The following is a 24,134-nucleotide window of genomic DNA, read 5'->3' as shown; positions in this document are numbered from 1 at the left end:
ATATGTACATAACAGACGAGTACATATGTACTTATGTACTTATACCTGCATATGTATGAGTGCAGCAAAGTTGATTTGTTTAGTCGTTTAAATAGACATTTAGTTTCTTGAATTTCCTTGTTCGTTTCGGTTCATGCCAAAAAGTTATTTAGTTTTATATAATATTATGATATAAGAATACGTATATACGATATGCATAGGTGTTTGTTTTATATATGTATATGTACTATATGTAATACGGTTTATACATTGTTACTTGGTGTAGTTAAATGAAACAAATCTTATCAAACTATATATCTACATATATCAGCGACTAATGGGAAATCCAGCCAGCAATTTTTTGGGAGCAAAGGCACTCCATACACATCAATACATACATATGTACATACATATGTATGTCAGCCAGCTCAAGGTGAATTTACTCTTCACCAAAGAGAGTTTCTCTTTCGGTGATCAGCTACAAGCGAAAAGTGCCATCTCTATCCAGCGCTTGTCTGTCTGTGGGAGCCGAGAGAGCGTGAAACGGTGAATTTACTCACCTTGCAGCGAACAAAGTCAGCTTGTAAGTAAATGCACCTTAAGCTGGCTAATCCAATTTTGAAATACACACACATACACACATATGTATGGCTGTATTTGTCAACGTAATTCGATTGTTCTATCAATTAAAGTTAAGCCAAAAATGGAAATCCAACTAAGTACTTACCAAAAGAGCTACCAAAAAATACTCTAACTGTAAACTAAACATAATTAAAAGCAAACACAGAAACCGCTAAGCAAAAAAATATGAAGATAAAAGCAAAATAACTTTCTAGGTGTGCGTACTGTATGTGTATCACTGTCATGTACTTTGTAGACTAATTGAATTTCAATTCAAATTGAATTATTGACAATTGTATTAGCCCGTTCGAAAATAAACCACAAATACGTCCCAATGCGGCCTCCTGTCTATAGTGTTTGATTCCATTGCATAATAAATTTAATTCCGCATTCTGTGTCCGGATGGGGACTAAAAGCAAAACAGAAGCAGCAGAAGGGCAGCGGCAGCGGCAGCGGGAGCAGCAGAACGGCAGCAGAGCAGCAGCGGAGCAGTGGGAGCAGCAGCAGCTGTCCGTTCGTCAGCCCATGGAAATGTAACAGTAAGTAATTTCCACTAAATCAATTAAAAGTAGTGCCGTGACCCACGTATCCGTTCGCTCTCTCTCCCACTCTCTTTCTCGCTTCAGTAAGCCAGCCTGCCGCAGTTTCCATTAAAAGTAACTAATGGAATTTTATACAAATTATAAATTGCATTGGCCTATAAATTCCCCATTTGCCGAGCTTAAAGCAGACGTGTTTGCTGATGATTTGAAATTTGCATATGCACGCAGGACGGTTTTGCAGTCCATTTTGAACAATAAACAGCTTTTCTGGCGCACGCATTGTCTAATTGGTTCACAGTATGCGCGAATTCCGAATGCAATTTACTGTGGCGGCAGCGGCGGCCATTGATGTTGCATTAAATCGGCTTAAGCGAACCGTGTGCGTGTGCGATTAATTCGCAAATGAGAAATCCTGGGGGCAATCCTAGTTGCGTTGTTCCGTTGCTAGGCGACGTAAAGCGGCTTAATTAGCATTAAATTTATTTTGGAATTTGAAATTGCAATGAAATCGCGCACACACGTGGCGCCGGCTAGCGGAGTTCAAGGCGACACCTGGCGGAACTAAGTCGTACTATAGCCACAGCTGCTGCTCACGCGTCAAGGCTGTTTTAGTGTATTTTTTGTTGCAAGCCAATGTTGGCAATGCAGCTATTTGATAGAAAGTTCTAGCTCTTTTTGAATCTAGCTTCTTTTGCAAATGGTAAATTCAAATTAGCTCAAAGTCTGAATGGTAAATATGAAGCTATGCTTATTTTTATCAATTATTTCCTAAAGCTGCATGCAAAACTTGCATAGTAATAGAAATATCAAGAATTCAAGATCTTTAATTTCTGGCCACAAAATTAGCTATTTTTCCGCTGAGCATTTGTCATCACTAATGCGACCGCAACGTTTCTTCAGCATGGCTTTGAAATATATTGGTTTGTATAGAAAAACAAGGAAACTGAGAGAACTATAAACCTTAATGGCATAACACCCACAGATATTGGAGCCAATCTGACGGATCCCATGTTCCAGGGCTGCTACGGCGGCACCCAGAAGCATGCGGCCGACCTGGACAACGTTTTGCAACGTGCGTGGCAGCAGGGAATGCAAAAGATCATCGTTACTGCCGGCTGCCTTAAAGATGTTGATGAAGCGCTGGAACTGACCAAGATAGACGGTAGCTAGTCCATAATTACCACTGCTGAAACAATGCTGATAGAGTTTTTGTTCCTTAGAGCGCCTCTACACCACAGTTGGCACGCATCCGACGCGCTGCAAGGAATTCCTGCCAGACCCAGAGGGCTACTATAACCAGCTGCGCTCAAAGATTGAAGCTAACCGGGAAAAGGTGCTGGCTGTGGGTGAGTGCGGCCTGGACTACGATCGCCTGAAATTCTGTGACGAAGAGACGCAGCGGCTGTACTTTGAGAAGCAGCTCAGTCTGGCGGCCGAGTTCCGGCTGCCGCTCTTCCTGCACAGCCGCAATGCACACACGGACTTTATGGCCATCTTGGAACGCAATCGTGACAAGCTCAAGGACTGTGGCGGCGGCGTAGTGCACAGCTTTACAGGCACGCTGGAGGAGGCACAAAGCCTGCTGGCATTTGGCGGCCTCTACATTGGTGTCAATGGCTGCTCGTTGAAGACGGAGGAGAACGTGGAAGTTGTGCGGCAGCTGCCAAATGAACGCATAATGCTGGAAACCGACTGTCCCTGGTGTGGCATACGACCAACGCATGCGAGTCATCAGTTTTTGAGCACAAAGTTTCCCACTGTCAAGAAGAAGGAAAAGTGGACAGCCGAAACGCTGATAGATGGACGCTGTGAGCCGTGTCAGATAAGGTTAGTGGGGAAGGTAGTTACAGTAGCAACAATAAACTTATAAATATTCCCCATTTCAGTCAAGTTCTGGAGGCTGTGGCGGGCATTAAGCAGCAGCCCAAGGAGAAGCTGTCTGAGATCTACTACCAAAACACTTTGGATTTGTTCTTCAGCGGCAAATAAAACAAATTAACTTTACATTCAATGCGTTTACATATAGTAATTTATTATTGTTTCTCATGTCTAAATGCAAATGAATGGAAAAATACGCTTTACAACTTGTATTCCGCTCATTTGTTATGTTACGTTAATCGGGGAAGAAACACGCGTTACACATTTAGATTTTTGTAAATAATTGTTGCACATTGCTATGTTAATTAACTGTTGTGATTATGTATGCATGTGTTGTATATATGTATGTAGAATCGTTTGCCAAAAAATATATTATGCTCTCTAGAGTTCTAGACTAATGGAGTTTACTTTTTATTGCCACATTTGTTTGTTGGTTACGAGTTTAATGCCAATTATCCATGGATCGATTGGTGAAGCCTTAAAAAGCGTATATACAAAATATTTTGTAAATATTTAAAAAGTCTACGAGCTAGAGCAGATGTTAGAGTGATCTTTTGGGTATCTAGTAAAAAGTTTTCCATAGTTTCTGGGTAGTAAATGTCTTGAGTTAAAACCGAAATATGCTTCTGCCGATTTGTGTCTGATATGAACGTAAATGATATTTGTGTTTCTATTATACATCTTACAGTGGGAAACTGCAGCCTCTAGTAGTCTAAGCGGCTGGCTATGCATTTTAAATGACAGTACAAGAATCAGTCCAATGGAAAATGTTAAGTTTGATATGGAGCGACAGATTGGGAACGATTTTTTCCACTCTCCACTTGGCAGTAATTGGCTTTTGTATGGATAAGTGAAAAGCAAGTTCAATTTCTTACGATTAAACGCAGTACAAGTTGCAGTGGGATTTCAAGTACATATATCAATATTATATCTAAGAGCTACGACCTAAACGGTAGTGTATATATTTGTTGTATAAATTGTTTTGTTAAATATGCTCAGACCCATGCCAATTGACAAGCAGTTGGAAATAAATACAAACTCAAAACAGCTAAGTAAGAATATATTCCATTTATTTAGGCGTCAGATTAGTGTTTCCAGTGATTGTTTCTTCAAATCATAATCAGATATACGATATATATGGTATGTACATAAACAAAGGAAATTATGATAAAGACATAAACATAATAGGTAAATGTTATATTAAAGTTAAATTCGAGTTTGAATTATAAATAAACGATGAAAAGTCTAACCAACTGTCTTCCACTTTTTGTTTTGTCGAAAAAAGCATAAAGAATTTCCCGCTTTTTGGGTAGATGGAAAAATCAGTTATGTATTGTTATTTGATTAGTTTCAAGTGTGTGGCTAAATATCTTTCATTATATGTATTGTTTATACTTTAGAGTTTATAGTTGATAGTGTGTAACGTAATCATATGTGTGTGTGACGAGCTTTCAGTTTCAAACCAAAACTCTGCAGAGTAGCCTGCAATCGAGCAGGCCACTGGGCCTCCCTCCGTTTTCTTCTGATTATTTCATATGTTAATCATAGTAATAAATAATATTAGTTTTGCTTAACGACTAACGATTAATTTTTAATGTATTTTAGGAGCGCTGCGATCGTTGATCTTCTGATTACGCTTCAAGGGTGCTCCGCGTTTTATTTGATCCATCAGCGACTCGTGACAAATGCGTGGATCCGGCTGGAAGATCAAACAGGATTATAAGAATGTTTTTATGATGAAAACTTGGAACGTAGCGCGTTGGTTAATGGGTAGAACTAGGCACTGAGTGGATTAGCTGCCAGCTGGCTTAGTAGTAGACTGCAACATAACGAGGATCGTAACTAAATACCTTAGCACTGATCGTCACAAGTGGTGCCAGTGGGTGTGCCAGTGGTTGTGGTGCTGTTGGGATAGGTGGGTGGTCTACGATATTGTGCACTGGGTCGCGATAGATTTTGTGGATTCTGATACATCTGATTTGGCACGGATCGTTTTAGAAATATTTTTGCTGGAGTTGCTTTTGCTGTTGTTGTGGCACTACTTACCAGCGCTTTGCTATTGATGAGATTTCGCACGGCAAATGCACGGCCGGACATGCCCTGCTTGGCCAATTTCGCATTGAGATTCTCGAGAAATTCGGCCTTGGTCTTGGCCCGTATGCTGCCAGTCTTTTCGATATTTGTGCTTGTGGCATAGTCTATATGAATATGCAGGTTGCAGTTGGATAAAACAAAAATTGTAAGCAAAAGATGGAACGATCAGTGAGTGTGTGTGCGACGCATGGTTGTTGTTGCTGTTTGTGGTTAAAGTTTTTAATATTTGCAATTGAAAAATGGTAAATGGCAAAATGGCAAAATGCAAATCAAAAAACTCAACAACTGCTGTTCGAAAATTCTGCCTGCAAGTGCTTGACAAAAGGTGATGATTGATGAGACGGAAAGTTGAAATGAAAGTTGATTTTTCACTGAGCTCCCTGGATTTTCCCGCCTGTGTATCCAACACTTGACACAAACTCAACGCAAAACCAAAATATAAATACACAAACAGAGAGGCAAAGGCCAGCATGCGCTAACTTAGGATTAAATAACAAAAAGTGTAATTTATAATTGTTCCAAGTAGTCGAGGAGCAGCGAAATCAGCAAACAAAACACAAACAAAAATCGATCAAAATTCAGCGCTCAAATCAAATCATAAACAAAAGCCAAATCAAATTCAAATTCAAATGTAACTCCAGGCTCGCGCTCTTACTTGGATGATGTGCCTGGGCATGGGACATGTGGGCGTGGGCGTGGGCGTGGGCATGGGCATTCGAATTGGCATGGCCATGGCCATGGGCATTGTTGTGATTGTAGTATGCAGCGCCGCCATTGCTGTTGCCAGCAGCAGCATCGCGATAATAATGTTGTTGCTGTTGCAGTTGCTGCTGGTACTGCTGCTGCTGCTGCAGTTGCTGCTGCTGCTGCTGGTGATGACTGCCACGCGCCGTTGTGGCATAAATACTAGCCGCGGCTCCAGAGCCCGACCCAGCTCCAGTTACAGGCGAGCCGCAAGTGGGCGATGCTGAGGGCGAATGAAACTTGACGGCTGTCGTTTGTATGAATGGATTCGTTGACACGAATATCTTTTGCTGCACACTCGAGTGCCGTGACGGTATGGGTGGCTGTCGTTGCTGCTGCTGCTGCTCGACCAAATGTTGCTGCTGTGCAGCTCGCAGCTTCTGCTGCTGGGGTAGCGGCAACTGCGGACGCTGATTCGCATGACCATTTCCATTGCCCATGCCTAGAGGCTGTTGATATTGCTGTTGCTGTTGTAGCTGCTGCTGCTGCTGCTGCAAACGTTGCTGCTGCTGCATCATATTCTTGGGCAGCGTTGCCGTTGCCGAGCCTGCCGCATAGGCGCTCAGCTGTGCGGCTGCCGCACTCTGTGCCGCATGGGGGCGTGCCAGCTTCTTGGGCATTGTGGCCGATGCTCCGGCACTGTAAATGGGCGGCGGTGGTGGATCCTCCAGCGGAGGCGGACACGTATAATGTTGCTGCTGCTGCTGTTGGTACTGCTGCTGCTGCTGCTGTTGCTGTTGTGCCTGTCGCATGTTCGAGCTTGTGGCAGCTGCTGCTGAATTTTTATTAAACGAACTTGAATAGTTGCCAAAATCTTTGCTGCTAGCTGCGGCTGCCAACGGCGCTTGTGGCGGCTGATAGTGTGAGGCCACAGCTGCCGAGGCAGATGCCGCTGCTGCGGCTGCTGTGGAATTTGAGAATGAACTGACTTTGGAGAGCAACGATGATGTGGATGAAGACAGAGGAAAGTGCGGCAATGCATTGAATGAGGTGGCTGATGTTAGAATGGATGCTGCCTGAATGCTGTTGCTGGCCAAAGCGGCAGCTGTTGATGGATTTGACGATGAGGTGCCGTAACTAGCGTAAATTCTATGCTGCTGCTGCTGCTGTTGGTGCTCTGATTTACCGTCATAGTTTTGCTGCTGTTGCGGCTGCTGTTGGGACATGGACAGGCCGCTGCGCGTGTAGATGGACTCGCCTCCTCCTGGCTGCTGCTGATTGCCATAGATGCCCTCGTTGACATGTTGCTGCTGCTGGTGCTGGTGTTGCTGGTGCTGCTGCTGCTTGCTGTTGATTCTCGCATTGAGCTGTGCAATTAGATTCGGATTCGCCTTGGGCTGTGTCGGTGGCAGTGGGTGCGCATGCCCATGTCCATGTCCGTTGGGACTGGGGCTGCTCGTGCGAAAGCTGGACATGTTGTTGACCAGCTTGGGCTGGGCATAGATGCCACCGCCACCGCCGCCGCCTCCTCCTGCGGCTGGTGATGAGGTGCGGAACGTCTGTGCGAGATGCGTGTGCGGGATGCAAGTTCATGGTGTTCGTGGTGTTCGTATGCGAAGAAAAAAGAGTCAAATAAAAGCCACAAATTAAAAAGAGTTTTCAGCGCAAGCTGAGCTCAAGTGTTGAGGGTGAGTTACACTCTAAACTAGATTGCATTACAACTAAGCTGGATGGGTGGGGGGCTAGGGCTGGACTAGCGGCTAATGCAAAAATGAATGTTGAAATTAGTCAAGCAATTAGTCCAGGATGTGGCGCTGCTGCTGGTTAGTCAGTCGTTGGTTAGTAGACATCAACGCCCAACGCTTTTGGCTCCACTTACGGCATCCGCTGCTGGTGCTGGTGCTGGCGCTGGCGCTGGCGCTGGTGGTGCATGGTACACAGGCGGCGTTGGTGGCTTCTGTGGCACATGTTGCTGCTGCTGTGAGTAGTAATATTGCTGCTGCTGCTGCTGCTGCTGCTGCTGCTGCTGTTGATTAAAGCGTGCTGGCATTTGCTGCTGCTGTTGGCCATTGGCCAAGGCATGAGCATACGCCTGCAGATCCATATACGAGTCATAGTAGGCCTCATAGCTTAGGTCTTCATTCATGGGTGAGTTGTGCACGGACTTTAGGTGGGGGTGGGTAGAGTGTGCAGTTCAGGGCAAAGGCAAATGCAAATATTGAAAATGAAAAATAAATTAAAAGTTAAACCAAAACGAGCGCTAAGAGCTGAGTGTCGAACAATCCCCGACGAAGACTCGTGCACACACCTGCAGTAGGGGTTGATGTTGCTGCTGCAAATGTTGCTGTTGCAAATGTTGCTGCTGTTGCTGTTGCTGCTGCTGCTGCTGTATCCTGCGCAGCGTGCCCGGCGACGCTGGCTGATGCCGCATGGCTGCCAGAGCGCGCACCGTCTCGGACACCTTCAGCGCGGAGTTGGGCATGGCCGAGGCCGCGGCTGGTGGTGTGCAGCTGGACATGGACTCCAGCATAAAGGCGGGCGGCGGTGGTAGATGCTCGCTGGAGCAGCTTAGCTGTGGGTTATGCTGCTGCTGCTGCTGTTGCGTCGCGTGCTGTTTGTTGTTTGCATTAAATTAAATCATAAATTAAAGAAAGAAAAGCAACAAAAACCAAACAAGAAACAAGAAAAAACTCTCCGCTGCAGCTTAAACACTAACTTAACCTGAACTTAGACTAACTTAATTTAAATGGAGAGCCATTAATCTAAGCTTCGGTCCACACACACTTACCCCCACTGCTGCTGCATTCGGGCTGGGCGTCACCGAGGAGCTGCGTCGCACTGGCGGCGGTGGCTTTGCCTGATTGATGGACGAACGACGTGCGATGCGCGTTGAGCTGCCACCTGCTCCTCCTCCTCCTGCACCTCCTCCTCCTGTGAATGTTTAAAGATTTTTATTAGCCATCAAAATTGCATCACTTTGGCGGAATATTCATTAGCTGATGTTCTTGCTGTTAATTACAGTTACAATATTTATTATTATTATTTGTATGTACAGTAATTCGATTTATACACTTGGCACACACACAAACACAGGACACCATCTAATACGAGAGAGAGAGAATGAGAGAGAGAAAGCTCAATCGAAGGTGCATTTGCTCACAAGGTGACGTTCTCCGCTATTCACCACGCGCAGAGAGACAAGCGCTAGAAAGGGATAGAGATAAAGAACTCCCCCCCTGTGGTGAAGACGTCCGTCGCCTTGTAAATAAATTCCCGTTGGATCGAGCGGCTCACAGCTGTGTGTGGAATGAGTAAAGAGAGAGAGAAAGAGACCGACGCAAATACGAGCGAGTGTGTGTGAGAAACAGATCCCCAAAGCGCTTTAAGCGGTGATTAGAAAACTTTTTTACACATGAATTCCATCCTCAGTGGTGTGAATTTCGGTATGGCACGTTTAAGGAGCGAGTCAGTAAGAAATTAATGTTAAAGCAACGCTTCAGTAACGGATTAAACATCGATTCGGTATTGGTTTATGTTCCAGGAACGATTCAGTAAGGGTTTAATGTTCAAGCAACGATTCAATATCGGTTTAATGTTCAAGCAATTGGCAGAGTTAGTGGCAGTTTCGTGCAGAGTTTACTTAACAGTTTATGTGTGGATCTGTGTGAAGTGATGATACGATCATGGTGTGTAGGGTGTAAGGTAAGCCAATTCCAGTTGCAAATGACGCAAATTAAAGGAACTTAAGATAAAGATAAACATAGTACAACAATTAGAAACCAAAGCCCCAGTGTGTGTGAGAAAGCAATTGAAGAACCAAAAATTTGTATTTGGAAAATAAACGCAGAAAATCCAAAACCAAAGAAATCAAAAAATCGAAAAACGAACCCGACAGCGAGGCCGGCCGGGGCGTAATGCACGGCTTGAGACTGGCATTGGCATTGGCAATGGAATTCGTATTGGCTGGGGAGCACACATATGGATGGGCGGGTGGTGGTGGTGGTGGCGGCGTAACGGGCAGGAGCGTAGCAGGAGCACTTGATGATATCGATGTGGATGCAGATGCAGTTGATGGTAATAATGATGATGATGATGAGCCGCGAGCTGACAATGATGTTAATGCAGATGGAGTTGCTGCTGTTGGCGGCATCTTTTGGCTTGGCATACTATGATTATGGTTTTGGTATTCTGATGCGGATGCAATAACAATGCCAGCCGCTGGGCTATTAGTGACATTACAGTTTCGGTTTGGGGGCGACTGTGGTGAGTGTTGTTGCGGCTGCTGCTGTTGCTCTTGCTGCTGCTGCTGCTGCAATAATTGCTGTTGAATCTTCTGCTTCTGCTTGCGTATTTTGGCATCTAAATCAGCCTTAAAGTCTGACTTGCGGGGTATCAATGGCTTGTCGGCTACACTGGGAGGCTGAACCGCAGCCCCAACCGCACCTGCAGCCGCACCATTGAAAAGGCTCAGGCTGAGGCTGTTGGGCTTTGGGGGCAGCTGTCGCCGCATCACAGGAGGCTCTACTGTTGCCTGGCTATCGCTATCACTGACTGTTGTACCCTGTGCCGGCTGCTGCTGCTGCTGTTGCTGCTGCTGCTGGGTCGACTGCTGCTGTTTTGCTTTACCTCTTTGTGGACTGCCGCGTCCGAGCAGCTGTAGCTGCTGCTCGCTGGAGGCGCGAAACGAGGAGAGTCGCTGCTTGGCGGGCGCCACAGTTGCTGTTGCCGACGCGGGCGTCTTCCCACTGCCCGAGGAGTCCGGCGAGTCCGGGGATCCGGCTAGGAGGTTCGAGGGCAACTGCTGCAACTCCCGCAGCTCGTGCAGCTGCAGCTGTGACTGCACCTGAGGGTCCTTGGTGCGCAGCAGCACAATCTCCGAGTTCTGCTTGACAAACTCAATGTCCGGCGTGTTGGGTATCTGATGGTCGTAGATCACCACGACGGCGCTGCCGCTGTCACTGCAGGTGTCCACGTAGGCGTGCCGCGGCTGGCCCGACAGGCAAATGCTGTCGGAGGCGGCCAGCGAGATGCTGTCCGCGGACACGCACACGGACGCGGGCGCATACAGCGAGCGGCCCTCGCTGCCCGAGCCCCCGTTGTAGGGATCGTCGCGGCTCGCACTCGCCACAAAGTGAGCGAATGTGGGATTCTCGTAGCCGCCTGCGGTGAGGCCGCCGGTCAGCGAACTCGTCTCGCTCACATAGCAGCGACTCAGCTCCGAATCGCTGGCGCCCAGCAGCTCTCGCTCTCGCCGCGTGGGTTCCGTCTCGCCGGCGAGCTCCTCCGAGGTGGTGTCCGAAATGTCTGTGCCACAGCCGCTGGAGTTTGTCTGATTGCTGATGCCGCACAGCTCGATGTTGGAGGTGCTCGTGATGCTGGTGATGCACGTGGGCAGCATGTTGTTGTTCTCGCTGCTGCTGCTGCTACTCGTTGTTGTCAGGTTGTTGTTGCTGTTGGTGTTGCTGCTGCTGCTGCTGTTCTGCTTGCCCTTGCCCTCATCGATCTCACGTTGGAACGAGTCTAGTTCGCCAATTAAATTATTTAATGCTTGGATTGAGTCTTCGAAAGATTTGTCTAATTATTTGTTGGTTTTTTTGTTGGTGGTGTTTCAGTTTGGTGGTTTTCATTTGTTGTTTGGTTTGTTTGTGGTGCATTTTGGTGGTTCATTTACAGATGAATTATCGGATAAGGTGGATAATATGAAGAGTAGAAGTGTGTGACAGAGAGAGAGACAGCGAGAGACAGAGAGAGAGTTGGTGGACGATTTGGGATTAAAAAAAAAACATAAAAATAAAGAGAGAGAAAAAAGAAGGTTGGGTTAAAATTATATTCACATTTTGGTTGGCTATAAAAATAAACAACAAATCGAACAAATTGCCAGGAGGGACTACAAATCGGTGGGGATCAGATTGATTCGGGAGACGGAGCTGGGGTCTAGGGTGCTCTGAAGAGTGCTCTGAATGGACACATGATCAATGAACGATCGATTCAACGATTTCCACTTACCCATTTCCTGTTGCTCGGCCTCGGATCGTTTGGGTGCCACAACTGTCGATGGGGCTGCAGCCGTAAGCGGCACTGGTGGCGACACACTGCCCGCTGCTGCGGCCACAGCTGCCGCTTGCTTCTCGAACATGGAAGCCTTTTGCAGCACAGAGGCACGCGAACGCTCGTCTGTGTCCTCGGCCGCCTGCTGTGCCTGCTGCTGCTGCTGCTCAGTGATCTTCAGCACCTGCTGCACCTCGCTGGTTGGCGGCGTGGGTGAGCTGACTTGATAGACAAAGCCCAGACCGGTGCCGGTGCCGGTGCTAATGCTGCTGCCGCTGGGCGTACCTGCGGCAGTGGATGTGGGTGAGTTGGTTAACAGTGGCGAGTAATGGTTCTGTGGCGTGGAGCAGCCACTGGACGGCGAGGTGGTGTTCGTATTGGTGCTGGTGCTGTGTGTATGCTGGCCCACAAGGGAGCCGCAAGCGACCGTCGAATCGATCGATGGATGCGAGTGCAGCGACGATGCCGTCGAGGATATGGAATGGGAGCGTGTGCTGGCAAGGTGCTGGGCAGCAAGAGGCGTTTGCTGTTGCTGCTGCTGCTGCTGGAGCAGCTGATGTGAGCCCGAGGAGTCGTTGGAATGCTGCGAGCAGATCGAATCAATGGAACTCTGCTGCTGCAGTGGCGCTGGCTTCTGTTGCTGCTGCTGCTGCTGCTGCTGTTGCTGGTGGTTAGTGAGCTTCAAGGCCGCCATGTTGGCCAGTTCGGACATGTTAACGTAGGTGGGCGGACTCTGCTGCTGTTGGAGCTGCTGCTGCTGCTGCTGTTGCTGCTGTGCATGATGTGCTGCGGACAGCTCTGTGGGTTGTGGTGGTGGTGTTTGATGTAGTTAGCAAAGGACATGCGTGATGGCAGGAGGAGCAGCGGGAGTAGAGAGTGTCACAACACATTTGATTAGTAAGAGACTCATGGGATTAAGCGTGCAACAAAACACTCACAAAAAAGCAAGAGGGAGAGAGAGAGAGACAGGGGAAACCCTTCTTACCTTTCGTGATATGAGCTGGTATCGGTGAGGGGCACTGACGCTGCAGCAGTCCAACGCCACCGCCGCCGCCGCCGCTGCCACCGCCCTGGCGATGATTGCTCTGCGCGGACAACGGACGCTCCAGCGATGAGCAGCGCTGCAAGGGGTAGACATTGAAGGAGTTACTATGGGCACAGATCTCAGCTTTAATTTTCTAGGATTTATTTCGTGATGAAGCGACATTTGGAGTCTAAGTTCTGGCTGGGTTTCGAGGCGCATGCAAAATGAGCGCGCATTTTGGGTTCTACGTTGGGTTTCGGCTCGGTTTCTCGCCTTCGTTTACTCACCACATGTGCCGGCTTCTATGCGCGGTTTGGTAAACCCCAAACAGAATGAGAAAAATACTTAATAGAATGTACCACAAAAAGAGTAAAAATTCCCCCGAGATCCACACAGATTTTCCCCACTTTTCATGCTGAATCTCTTCCAGGCGGACACACTCCCGGACAGCAGCCCTGCCGGACCTCCCCATACTTACAACTGGCAATGGCGGACGACTCAACGAGGCCGCTGGTGACTTCTGTGTGGCCGGCGTGCTCTGGCCCGATGCTGGCTGTCCATTGGATGAGGCCACCGAGCCATTGTTGATGCTGCCGCTGCCGGACTCGTGTATGGTCTCTGGGTTCTGGAACGTGTAGACTGTCAACGGTGGACGCTGATGACCCTTCTCGTAGGCCGTGGAAATGGTGTGCGGTCGATCGGCCGTGGGTGGCAGTGTGTCCACCGCGTCCTGGGAATGTGGCGGCCAAGTGGAGACATTTGCCGTTTGATTCGTTGCATTGGAGGCCTAAAAAGAGGGGAAATCCATGAGCAAATGGCTTGGGGCATAGAACTAAAACACATAAATCCAAAGACGACAAAAATTATAATTAGAAACGAAATGAAAACCTGTGTTGTTAGAGCTGGCGATGAGCAAAAGCCACTATCACTGGATTCACCAGGTTTCAAGCGTATTGCGGGCGTTACAAACTAAAAGTAAAAACGGAAAACGAAACGAACAAAAGAAAACGTTGATGAAAAATAACCAAAGGAAAATGCAGGGACACAACATAAAGGCAATGGGTGGGGGAAATGCTGAAGCTAAAGCGGAGGAGGAGCAAGAACTTCACCTGCGACAGGGAGCGTGGATAGTGATGATGTCCCGGCGAGTTGCTGGAGCCGCTGCTATTCATGCTGCTAATGGAGCACACGGAGCTCTTTCTGGAGCCCAAGGAGTTGGAGCAGCCGCCGCCCTGTGAGCCGGAACCACCGCCGGGGGACTCTGGGTACAGATTAATGCTGGCCTTGGCATCGTGTATGAGCTCCTCGGAGGCTTGCGGCAGCACACTCGGCTCCTTGGTGACCAAAGCAATGGACTGCATGGCCTCCTGTTAAAGTCAGAGTTTAGATGAGAGTTTCGAGTGGGAGAATCTGATAAAAACCCACCTGCAAATGCCCCAACTCGGACATCACTTCGCACTCCTCGTGCACCACCGGCTGCAGCATGTGCACAAAGCTGCAGTAACGCAGTCGCTCCTCCACCATGGCCGCGCGCAGTGAACGCTTCTCGACCTCCTCCAGCTCGGCGCGGCGCAGCGTTACGTCCTGCATGTGGGAGTCCATCAGCGACTGCAGGCCATCGGTTTGACCCTTGCGCGCCTTCTTCTGCAGCCGCAGCGTGTCGCTGGAGCGCTTCTTCAGCTCGCTGCGGCAGCGCTTATACTCTTTGGCATGATCCTTGTCGATGGTGGCCACGGTGCGCTTCCAGTCCTCGATCTTATCCTGCAGCGGCTGCACCAGACAATCCATAATGGCGCTGGTGAAGGTCTTCAGGCGCGTCTCCACCGCCTTGTGGCGCAGACAAACGCGCGTCAGGGCGGTGCCAATTTCCTTTGGAGGCACCTGCAAAACGCAAAAGGAAATCAGGAATTATTTAATGTTTTTTTTTTATATATATTAAATTACTGAAGGGGAACATAAATGGAGCATTGGGAGCAATGAGGAACGATGCTGCTCTCGGGCCGCAGCGGAAATGTTTGCCGCACGCCATGGGCTGGCTGTCGCTTCAATTTGGAGGCGCAACTGACTTTGCATGTGGCACGATTCGGGCAGCAGTCTGCCCCGTCTTCGTGTGTGCCCATTATGCCATGGATGGAGGCAGGAAAACTGGTCAAAGCAACGGGCTGCTGCCACTGCCACTCCGCCTGCTACTGCTGCTGCCTTTGCATATCACAAAACGAATGACACCCGTTCCCGATTATCTACGACACATTCCCATTCGAATCCCCAGTCTCTCCTTCATAGCATTAACCTCTCTGGCAAAAGGTAATTATCTTTCGACAGCTTATTGATTCTGCTTTGACTTGCCTTCAACTGTCTGTGCCTCTGCCATGCAGCACTTGCTCCAAATCCCACTTAATTGAATGCGAAACACAAAATCTCTTAAGGACTTTTGCCAGACAGCAAAGTCTTCTCTTTTTTTCACCGTGTAACCACGGGGTTGGTTGCCATGTGTGCAAAGCATCGAGTTACACCCTCCTGCTAGGACAAGAAAAAAGGACAATTGACACTTGTGCCGCTGCTTGACCGAGCTGTGCCTTCCTTTAACTAAGCCCGGCACTAACCACTAAAACTAATGAAACCATTTAGCAAGTGCCAAGCACTCGTTTGCCAAAGCTGGAAAGGTGGTGGCTAATGGCTAACATGAATTACGGGGATATGCACTTAGCAGGTCAAAAGGGCGCACTGTACATACGCCCCTGTCTGCGGCAGGCAGGCAGGAGTGGATCAATATATGCTAATGCATGGGCGCTACACACCCGCCAGCTGCAGATGATTGAAAAAGTTAAGTCTGGCTGCTAACAGATTGTATAGCGTGTGTAAATGGGAATTCCAATCTGGGTTTTAGCTGGTCTTTTATGGTAGCCATCGATGAGCATTTGCACCGAGTGATAGATAAATTGAAACATTTAACGGACGGCACTGTAGATATTCATCTATCGGTATTTTGTATGAGGTATATAGGAAATCAGAGGAATTCTTATTTTAATTAATTGCTAAACAAGTTGGTAAATCTCTCTAACTGCTAAAAGTATTCGAAATATTTATTCACACCTTCAATTATTATTTTCTATTTATTTACTCTTGAAGACACGCTGATTTATTTGGTAATTGGACACACTCCTCGCCGAAACTAAAAGCCTGCTAATTTCTGAGCCACTACTGTACCCTGCCTGTGATGTTGTTGTTGTTATCTGTAACGTTTGCACGCTTACTCTCTGGCACTCTCTCTCTCTCTGCACTGTCCAGACCAGAACTCATTGTCGTTTCCTCATTCCACCAGCACTCCACTCCACTCCACTCTCTGACCAATGCATTTGCTAGCTAACTGTATAACTGTAACTCAAGCAAAGCAAATGCGAAATGTCAACAAGAACAGCAAGCAGCAACGTAAGGCAAAGTCGAAGCTTTGATGCCCTAACAGCTCGATCGTTTCTATGGTGGCTACGCTACAAAGTCTGCCGATTTAGAATATATTTATCTGAGCTAGAACACTGAGCTATGGCCATAGCCAAATAATGTATTTTATCCGTAAAAAGCTTTAGTTAGAAGCTGGTTTTGCAAACATCAGCTTATAATCTTGGCACCTTCTGTAAGGGTATCGCAGGTAGTGCTAAATACATGCTGTACATGCTGTCTGCTTTGGTCCGCTCCCCTGCCTGACGTTGCCGGTGGGCAGAGCATATCATCAAAGCTCTCCCTCTCTCTCTATCCTCTGCTTCTGTGAACACATGTGTGTGTGTGTGTATGTTTTTCCGTCTCCTGTGCTAGCTGAGGTGATCCATCGGACGCGGGCCTTGCATTGCATAATCGGGCGGACGGCCTACCTACTACTCGATGAGCACGACGTGTAGAGTAGCCAATAAATAAATATAAATAGCAAAACCAGAAGAAATGCGTGAGCACAGACAGAACGCAGAACAACAACAAACAACCAACACACAAACAAGCTGTGGAAGTGGAAAGGGAAATGGTAATGGCAATGGGAAGGGGGTAGCTAGCGCGAAATGTGTAAAAATCAGATCGATGACCGCCGCTGACTGAGAGGCGGACGAACGGACGCATGAATAATGAGCAAATGAGTGAGAACGAGAATTACAGGGGGCAACCAAACCAGACAACAAATCCTCCATTATCCCCCACCCACTGTTTAAACTTACCTCTGGAATTGGTGGCCGCATCGGCTATCTTCTGGAAGGCATCCAAATAGGCGGCAATTGCCTGTATGGCAGCCCTGTAAGCAGATAAGAAACATAAATATAACAGCATTATTACTAGTGTGACAAGCAAGGAGAATCTAATAAGCATTAAATATTCTCAACTACGTTCGTGGGCGACATTTCAATTGAGAGACATTAAGAGAAATGAACCGAGAACAGAGACAGCTGCAGTCAGTCTGCTCACAAATAAGAGAAGAATGAATGGCTGGAGTGCGGGCAGTTTGAGCTTTGAAAGTACCCCTGGAAGATTACTGTAGAGTGGGGTTCTACACTAAGCACTGCTAGTGCTGAATAGGTGTACCCTCTTCGAGGGTAGCAAATTATGCTGCTGACTGGCGACAGCCTCCCCCGTTTAAGTGTGTCAAGCGCAATGGGCAAGCCACGCGGCTCGAGTTTTGGCAAACACTGACGTTCCCCACACCTCGGACAACATGATTTGAGGTAATGATTAATGCAATCCGCATGTGTGTGCATATCTTATGAGCACACTTAGGTACATTTTGTATATACCGGTGCCCAGACATTGCCCCGTCCGTCCCCAAATCGAATTTGGGCCAAGTCTGAGGCATAAAAAACGGAAAAAAGCAACAGAGAGAGAAAATGAAATAAACAAAATACGGCAAGATGACGGCGTCGGTGGTCCACCAATAAGCACAGAAATAATCATAAATTTATGCGTACATTTGTATGTACATTTGGGGTATTCGTTAAACAGATTTAGATTGGCTCCAGATATGCCTGGGTCCAGACTCAAATGCAAATCCAAATATCTCACTGGAATATCATTCATTCATTATGTGTGTATTTTGAAGCCATTTCGTTTGTTTATTGGGAAATCGGAAGGCGTCTAAGCAAAAATCGAGGTAAATAAAAAATTTGTTTATTTATTCCGGGTCCCGTTCCTAAAGTTTTGCAATCGCAATTTGTTTGGCTCTCCCTCCATTCGGTGGTGTAGAAATCCCCTTCGTAGAATGATTTCCCGCATGGGGAAATCAGTTTTACTCACCTCAAGCATGTGTGTAATTTGCTGGCCTTTGCCACGAAATCGTCCCACAGTGGAGAAGTATTCTGCAAGAGAGACGAGAGAGAGATGTATTTTAGTTGGCAATCAAACAATCAAAGTAAACTCGTAACCCAATGAAATATTTATGCGGCAAGTGCCCCGACTTAAAGGCAAGTAAAAGTCAAGGAAAAATCAATAAGAAGAGTCAAAGACCGACGAGCCAGGGAATGCAATAAACTTGTCATCTATGTGGAAATTACTTTCGGATGACATATCAAGACAAATCGGGCGTACGTGTTACATAAAAAGGTTTTCCCTGCCATCCATTTGGGACACAGCTCAATGCCAGAGATGCGATGGGGATCCATTTTGGGTCCGCCTTTGGCACATTTCAAATCCCATTATCTCGCACAAAAGTTCAAAGTTCAAGCTGCGCTGACATCTCTCCATCATCATGATTTTTCGCTCGGATTTAATCTAATTGAGTTTGACTTTTGTTGTCTGTGCATTTCATTAAATCTGAATAAAGCTCACAAACAAAAAACATCGGAATAAAAAATGCAAAGTTCAACGAATAGATGAACCCACACACACACACACACAGTCAAATGCAGTTAGTAAGTCAGAGGGGGAGAGAGAGAGAGAGATGCATAATATAATCAAATTGGGGAGACAGTCAGCATATGGTGCGACACCACAGGATATCATCGGGGGACTCTTTAATGGAATTATCTTCCTGCCAGCAGAGTTTGCTAATTACATTTTGTTCGTTTCAATATCCTGAAAAAGGGAGGTACAAAAATAGATGTGATTTGCATGCTACGAATGCTATGTACCCTTGCATCTGGTTACCCTTTAGCTTTAGCTAAATTTCAAGGAAGCTTTTATGACATTAAAGGTGTTAGAGCGTGGTGCTTCTCCAACTCCCTTTTAAAAGTAGAATAACATAATAAGCTTTTCATGAAGAGTATCATAATTACTGTTAAAGCACATGATCCACACTCCCTAATCCGTTTCACCACCCCTCTGACGGACTCATCAACATTCTCCTTCGTTCTCTTTTGTGCCTCAGCGTAAGCTTCTTTGAGAGCGAGAGAGCTTAAGCTTAACGCTCCACGGATGCTGCACTGTGGGTCGCTCACAGCCGTTTGGCTCGCAAAAAATCTTCTCCAGCTACGTATTTGGTCAAAACCACAACAGCTGCTGACCAAGGCTGGCGGAACGGCAGCAAAATTGTTAAGCGACAAAAGCCATAAAAGGCGACTAAAGATTTTATGTGTGTGTGCGACAGAATCGACAGATATGTATACCTAATATCAAGTAAAAGAGGCACGAAATGGTCAATAAAAAGTGAAAACGGGTTTTCTTGTTGCCTTTGGGGCATTTTAATGTTTCAATTACACAACAAATGACATTGAAAGTGAGTGGCCAAAGGAGGAAGAGACAGTTTGCTGACCAAGAGACACCCGCTATAAAAACACAGAAGAAGACGATGGGATGGACCCATGCATGCCCATTCCCATTACCATTCCTAGAGCCAACCATCAGCCATCAGGCAAATGTCAAATGCAATTCCATTTCACTTTCAGCTTTTGCGCAATCAACCACGAAATGAAGTAAAACGAAATAAATATAAATAAAAGCAAGCAAAATGTCAATTGCAAAATCGATTTGAATGCAAAAAGGCCCCAAAATGTAGCTCCGGCTCTGGGCCAGGCCAGGCCAGGGCAATTGCATAAACAAAACTCTGACGGTGAGTGCATTGGACCTGGCCAAAAGTCGAAACGGGCCGCAGCAACAAAGGTGAAACCGGGAAAAGCCAAAACAAACAGCAAAACGGAACGGATATCGATTTTTGGCTATTTTCTGCAAGCTTTACGTTTAACCCCGCAATAACAATAAAAGTACACAAAAAATATAAAAGAAACAATCAAAAATTATTGTGCCTATGTACATTTAAATGAACTTCGGGGGACAATAATAATGCTCGCAAGTACAAAATATGCCACCCTCAAGAAGAGAAAGAGAAAACAAAAAAGAAAAAAATGAACTTTAACAATCAATAATATGTACGCTGCATTATGTACATGTAAATATGTATGTATACATGTATTTTGTATGTATTTGTCAGGTCAATGCTTGAATTCATATGCATGTTCACTTTTTTCTCGTACAGCTAGGAATTCCATGCTGCTTGGAGGCCTTTGAGTAGTCTTCTTCCTATGCCAAATTTTGCTCTCATATCCACTCACCCCAAGAAGCTCCAGGTTCGCCATCTCGCTCTTACGATCCTCTCTGAACGAGTCCCGTAAATCTTACTCTCTTAATAAAACGATTAAAGCGATGGGTTAAGCAAATGAGAAGAGGAAAGGGGACACGAGAACAATTCTCTTTGTCTGTGCATGGAAAAAAATCGAGTGATCCAACATTTATATGAAAGATGTTGTAGTTTCACAATAAAACAAAACCGAATTAGTGTTGCTGTTGGTTCTTCGTACTTCCTCTTCATATTTATATATGTACATGTGTACAAAGTACATATGTGTGCACCTCGGCCTCCCCTTCCTTCACAGATGAACCATATTTGGCACACGTTCGCGTGCAATTTTCATGATTCCGGCTCCCTTTCAAATGTCAGACCACATGTGGAGCGGTCTCAACGTGCAATTAACCCAACCCCAAAAGTGGTTTACAACCAGAAACGTATGGCAGACATACACAATTCCAAGTGATACATATTTCAGATCATTAAGCAGAGAAACTTGCCACAAACTTGCTAGAAACTTGGGTTCATTAAAAAACTCATTCAAGATCAAATTTCTCCAAGACCAAAGTTAAGATTCATTAAGAATGTCGTGGGTGTGTGGGCTCGGAACTAAATCAACAACAAATATTCAATATTTCAGCTCAAGGCAGAAAAAATCAATAATTTCCATAAACTTTTAAGCTGGATTTTTTCTAAAATATTAAACAAAGTTCGACTTCAAATCGCAGCCCACACAAATGATTTTGGTAGTAGTTTTTTTGCAAAATAATTTATCAACTGTGGTGTGTGTGTGTGGCATGGCGTGGCGCAACCAACATCGAGCGACAACTTGATAAGCGTCTTTTGCCCCGTCTGCGTGGGCCACCAGCAAACTTTTTATGAATGAACATTTTGGTTGTCATACGGCCAAGGAGATTGCCACCAGCCACCAGGCAACTGGCGGACCCAAACACGCAAAGCTGTCATTACATTGACCAGAGCCCCCCGCCCCTCCCAGCCACAAGCACCAAGCACGCGTTGGCGTTGGCTCAGAGGGAGAGAGCGCAAGAGCTCGCAACTGCGCTTATGAATGAGTGCAGCGCACAGATAAGCGTGAAGGGGGGAGAGGCATCGTAGCAGGTTGGTCAAACTCCCTTTAACTGAAGCATCCGCTTGGTTTATGTACTCTCGAATAGTTTGACTCTATTAACGTTAAAAGAATAACCGAATCTGTGCAAAACACTTTCCAGTTTTTCGCAGAGGAAACTGTGGGACGTAGCAGCCAGCAATGAGTGCAATGTATCTATGCCTATCCCTCTCTCTGCCTCTCTCTTCCTCCTCTTGCATGTGCATCCATTTATCTTGGCAAACTGACGCTCAGCTCGGCTCTGCTTGCGAGACACCTAAAAACCCACAATTTATGCCAGTCGCAGACTCTCACAGCAACAAAAAATAAAAAATAAAACTGGAAAAGTTCACACACACACACACACACACAGAGGAGCATTATAGACTCTTGATCTTTCCAATAGCCTACAAAAGCAACCTACACGAAGCTGACTCCTCTCTCAGCTGGTTCACAGCCTCATTCATGCAACAATTTCTGGTTGCTGCTGCTGCTGCTGGTTGCTCGTTGCTGGCTGCCGTGTCTGTTTCGCTGTCACCGTTTGATAATGCCCCAAAGATTCCCCCAGAGTCTACAAAGAGGCGGAGCACTGGGGTTGGCCAAAAACGGGTTCAGACTCTCGTCCTACATAGCACATTTTGGGTTAACAAAAAAACAGCAGAAACAGCAACAGCAAAAAGTGGTTCCTTATGCAAAATCTAACATAGAGTCTGTGAAGAAGTTTTGCACTGATTGATTTTTCTCTAAGATCCAACGTACTATATATGAAATTTTGCTTGGGGCCATAATTTCGCTGGCAGGAGGAGCGGCGCGGTGGGGAGCTGCAAAAGTCGTGCGCTGCTAATTTGCACCTACAAAAAATATAACTTCAGCTTTAGAAAGTAGAAAATTAAGCGGCAGGAATATGAAATGAAAGTGCTGCTGCTGCTCCCTGTAGGAGGAGGGGGGCAACGAATTTTTGTACTTTTGTGTTGGCAGACAATCGATTGGATTGTAGCCGTTGCGAATCCATCAATCGATACTCGGCTCGACTGCCAATCAACGGAGTAATTCAATAACTGACAGACGGACAGACAGACAGACAAAGTTTTGCTGCATTTGCATGTCGCGCTTCTAACAATGTGACCCCAAAAAGACGCTGAGCTGACTCCGAGTTCGACTCCCGGGGTGGTGGGGGGTTTGTAACCAAAGAAGCAGCTTGCAACATGCAGCCAAGCGATATGGCAACCGCAACTTGAACGCAAGTAACAGCCAACGCGTGCCACAAACCGCAGCAAAACAAAACGGAACAAGAAATCACAATAGAAATTGCCAAGAGCCTGCCACGAAAGGTAAACCCTCAGACTTGCTGCTGCAAAATAAATAATACTCAAGTTTTATGCCTGGCAATTGGTTCTTTATAGCATAGAAGAATGTTGCTAAAAGTTGCATTTACTAAGGGAAGAAACCCTTTAAAATATAAACCCACGACAGCCGCTCTTATTTCCATCCATTCCTACAGCTTTTCCTCTTCACTTTTTCAACTTTTCAGCCTCGCCTCTGATTTCGAAGCAAACACCCGGGCCGCGCGGTGCATTTTTCTCATCGAATGCCTCAAAGCTGATGACCGTTTTATAGCGTCCGTGCAGGGTGGCGCCCCGTATGTTCGTCAGCATCAGTCGCAGATCAAATGGCTCATGGATGAGCGTGGTCTGAAATAATGCGCACAATCGTGAGACGAGTGCAAGGAAATTCCAATTGCTGGGGCTGACAAAACTTACACCTGCGTTTTTGATGCAATTCTGCTCTACCTCATTGCGATTTGTGATGTGCACCGTCCAGTACTTGTACCAATACTGATCCTTGTCGTACATAATGCTGCAAAAGTCCTGCGTGGCCATGGAAAAGACTGTCGGCTCCCAGTTGCCCCGCTGGTAGTGGAACAGCGCGAACCTGGCCTAGAAATTTTGGGTAGGGCTTTACAACTTAGTGGATCGATCGGTTTGCTGCTCTAAATTACGGCTATGCGATCGTTGGGCTGTAGATCCCAGGTGGTGGTGGCATTGCCCGATATGTGCAGAGTGTCGGGCTCCTGTTCGACACTCAATTTATCGAAATTGATGGCGTCACGAAGGAATATTGTCCCTGGGGGTGCTTCGGTGCATTTCGCAAATATATCGGGATCCTCGAGCAGCAGTTCGTAGTCCGTGGCCCAGACACCAGCCAGACCCGCATGGATCAGAAATAATATTTTCCACATTTTGTGCGATGCGAGGACTGTTATTACGCTTTATATAGCCTCTATGGAGTTGTGTAAGCGGAAGTAGAGTCTGCTAATTGGCGGATTAAACTAACATAATCTAGAAACATAATCCCAGATGTCATCGCTAATCCACACGCGAAACAACAGGGAAATGCATCAGCCGGTGGATATCCGAAATGATCACAAAAATAACTGTAAATAGGTGAAACTTAGAGCTTTTTGTTCTCCTTTGTCTTTGCTCTCTCGCTCCACACTGCCAATCTCAAGCTCTCTCTTTGCTCAACTTTCATTTGACTTTGAGCGGCTGATTGAATTCAATTTTTTGTTGTACAAAAAAAAACACAAGAGAATAATACAAATATGTAGCCCAAAACTATTTTGCATAATTG

General features: G+C 46.4%; 3 protein-coding genes across 20 annotated transcripts in view; 1 reads left to right on the top strand and 2 right to left on the bottom strand.

Moving 5' to 3' along the window:
* The first annotated feature begins 1,955 nt into the window (after nt 1-1,955).
* On the top strand, nt 1,956-3,146 carry LOC117891423 (putative deoxyribonuclease TATDN1). The gene is made up of 4 exons (XM_034796893.1): nt 1,956-2,062; nt 2,125-2,304; nt 2,363-2,969; nt 3,029-3,146. Exons 1-4 carry the CDS (start codon nt 2,020-2,022, stop codon nt 3,129-3,131), a joined length of 933 nt encoding a protein of 310 aa, XP_034652784.1. The 5' UTR covers nt 1,956-2,019; the 3' UTR covers nt 3,132-3,146.
* Nucleotides 3,147-3,453: 307 nt separating this feature from the next.
* The window catches only part of LOC117891415 (AF4/FMR2 family member lilli), a 38,821-nt gene continuing 18,140 nt past the window's right edge, over nt 3,454-24,134 (bottom strand). The window contains exons 2-18 of one of the 18 annotated variants that reach the window (XM_034796874.1): nt 18,136-18,197; nt 17,070-17,143; nt 14,296-14,751; nt 13,980-14,237; nt 13,759-13,839; nt 13,349-13,657; nt 13,158-13,172; nt 12,832-12,967; nt 11,805-12,644; nt 9,686-11,372; nt 8,587-8,731; nt 8,107-8,409; nt 7,678-7,962; nt 6,985-7,357; nt 5,067-5,218; nt 4,871-4,994; nt 3,454-4,719 (exon numbers count right to left, since the gene is read on the bottom strand). In XM_034796874.1, the coding sequence (XP_034652765.1) occupies nt 4,872-4,994; nt 5,067-5,218; nt 6,985-7,357; nt 7,678-7,962; nt 8,107-8,409; nt 8,587-8,731; nt 9,686-11,372; nt 11,805-12,644; nt 12,832-12,967; nt 13,158-13,172; nt 13,349-13,657; nt 13,759-13,839; nt 13,980-14,237; nt 14,296-14,751; nt 17,070-17,090 (5,184 nt within the window). In that variant the 5' untranslated portion in view covers nt 17,091-17,143; nt 18,136-18,197 and the 3' untranslated portion in view covers nt 3,454-4,719; nt 4,871. Of the gene's footprint in view, nt 4,720-4,870; nt 4,995-5,066; nt 5,219-5,769; nt 7,358-7,677; nt 7,963-8,106; nt 8,410-8,586; nt 8,732-9,685; nt 11,373-11,804; nt 12,645-12,831; nt 12,968-13,157; nt 13,173-13,348; nt 13,658-13,758; nt 13,840-13,979; nt 14,238-14,295; nt 14,752-17,052; nt 17,144-18,135; nt 18,198-24,134 lie in introns of those variants that run through there. The other 17 variants (XM_034796863.1, XM_034796866.1, XM_034796864.1 and 14 more) reach the window with 17 other exon arrangements.
* On the bottom strand, nt 22,883-23,820 carry LOC117891426. The gene is made up of 3 exons (XM_034796897.1): nt 23,503-23,820; nt 23,264-23,440; nt 22,883-23,194 (listed from the first exon to the last, which is right to left on the bottom strand). Exons 1-3 carry the CDS (start codon nt 23,740-23,742, stop codon nt 23,015-23,017), a joined length of 597 nt encoding a protein of 198 aa, XP_034652788.1. The 5' UTR covers nt 23,743-23,820; the 3' UTR covers nt 22,883-23,014.

This window comes from Drosophila subobscura, chromosome E, assembly GCF_008121235.1.
Source record: "Drosophila subobscura isolate 14011-0131.10 chromosome E, UCBerk_Dsub_1.0, whole genome shotgun sequence".
Lineage (NCBI taxonomy): Eukaryota > Metazoa > Arthropoda > Insecta > Diptera > Drosophilidae > Drosophila > Drosophila subobscura.
This window is presented reverse-complemented; position numbering and strand designations above follow the sequence as displayed.

Coding starts and splice junctions, on each gene's coding strand:
- LOC117891423 (XM_034796893.1), top strand. CDS start 2,020: ATGCGACCGCAACGTTTCTTCAGCATGGCTTTGAAATATATTG. Junction 2,063..2,124: donor CATGGCTTTGAAATATATTG/GTTTGTATAGAA, acceptor TAACACCCACAG/ATATTGGAGCCAATCTGACG. Junction 2,970..3,028: donor TGTGAGCCGTGTCAGATAAG/GTTAGTGGGGAA, acceptor TCCCCATTTCAG/TCAAGTTCTGGAGGCTGTGG.
- LOC117891426 (XM_034796897.1), bottom strand. CDS start 23,742: ATGTGGAAAATATTATTTCTGATCCATGCGGGTCTGGCTGGTGTCTGG. Junction 23,441..23,502: donor AGCCCAACGATCGCATAGCC/GTAATTTAGAGC, acceptor CAAAATTTCTAG/GCCAGGTTCGCGCTGTTCCA. Junction 23,195..23,263: donor ATTGCATCAAAAACGCAGGT/GTAAGTTTTGTC, acceptor GCATTATTTCAG/ACCACGCTCATCCATGAGCC.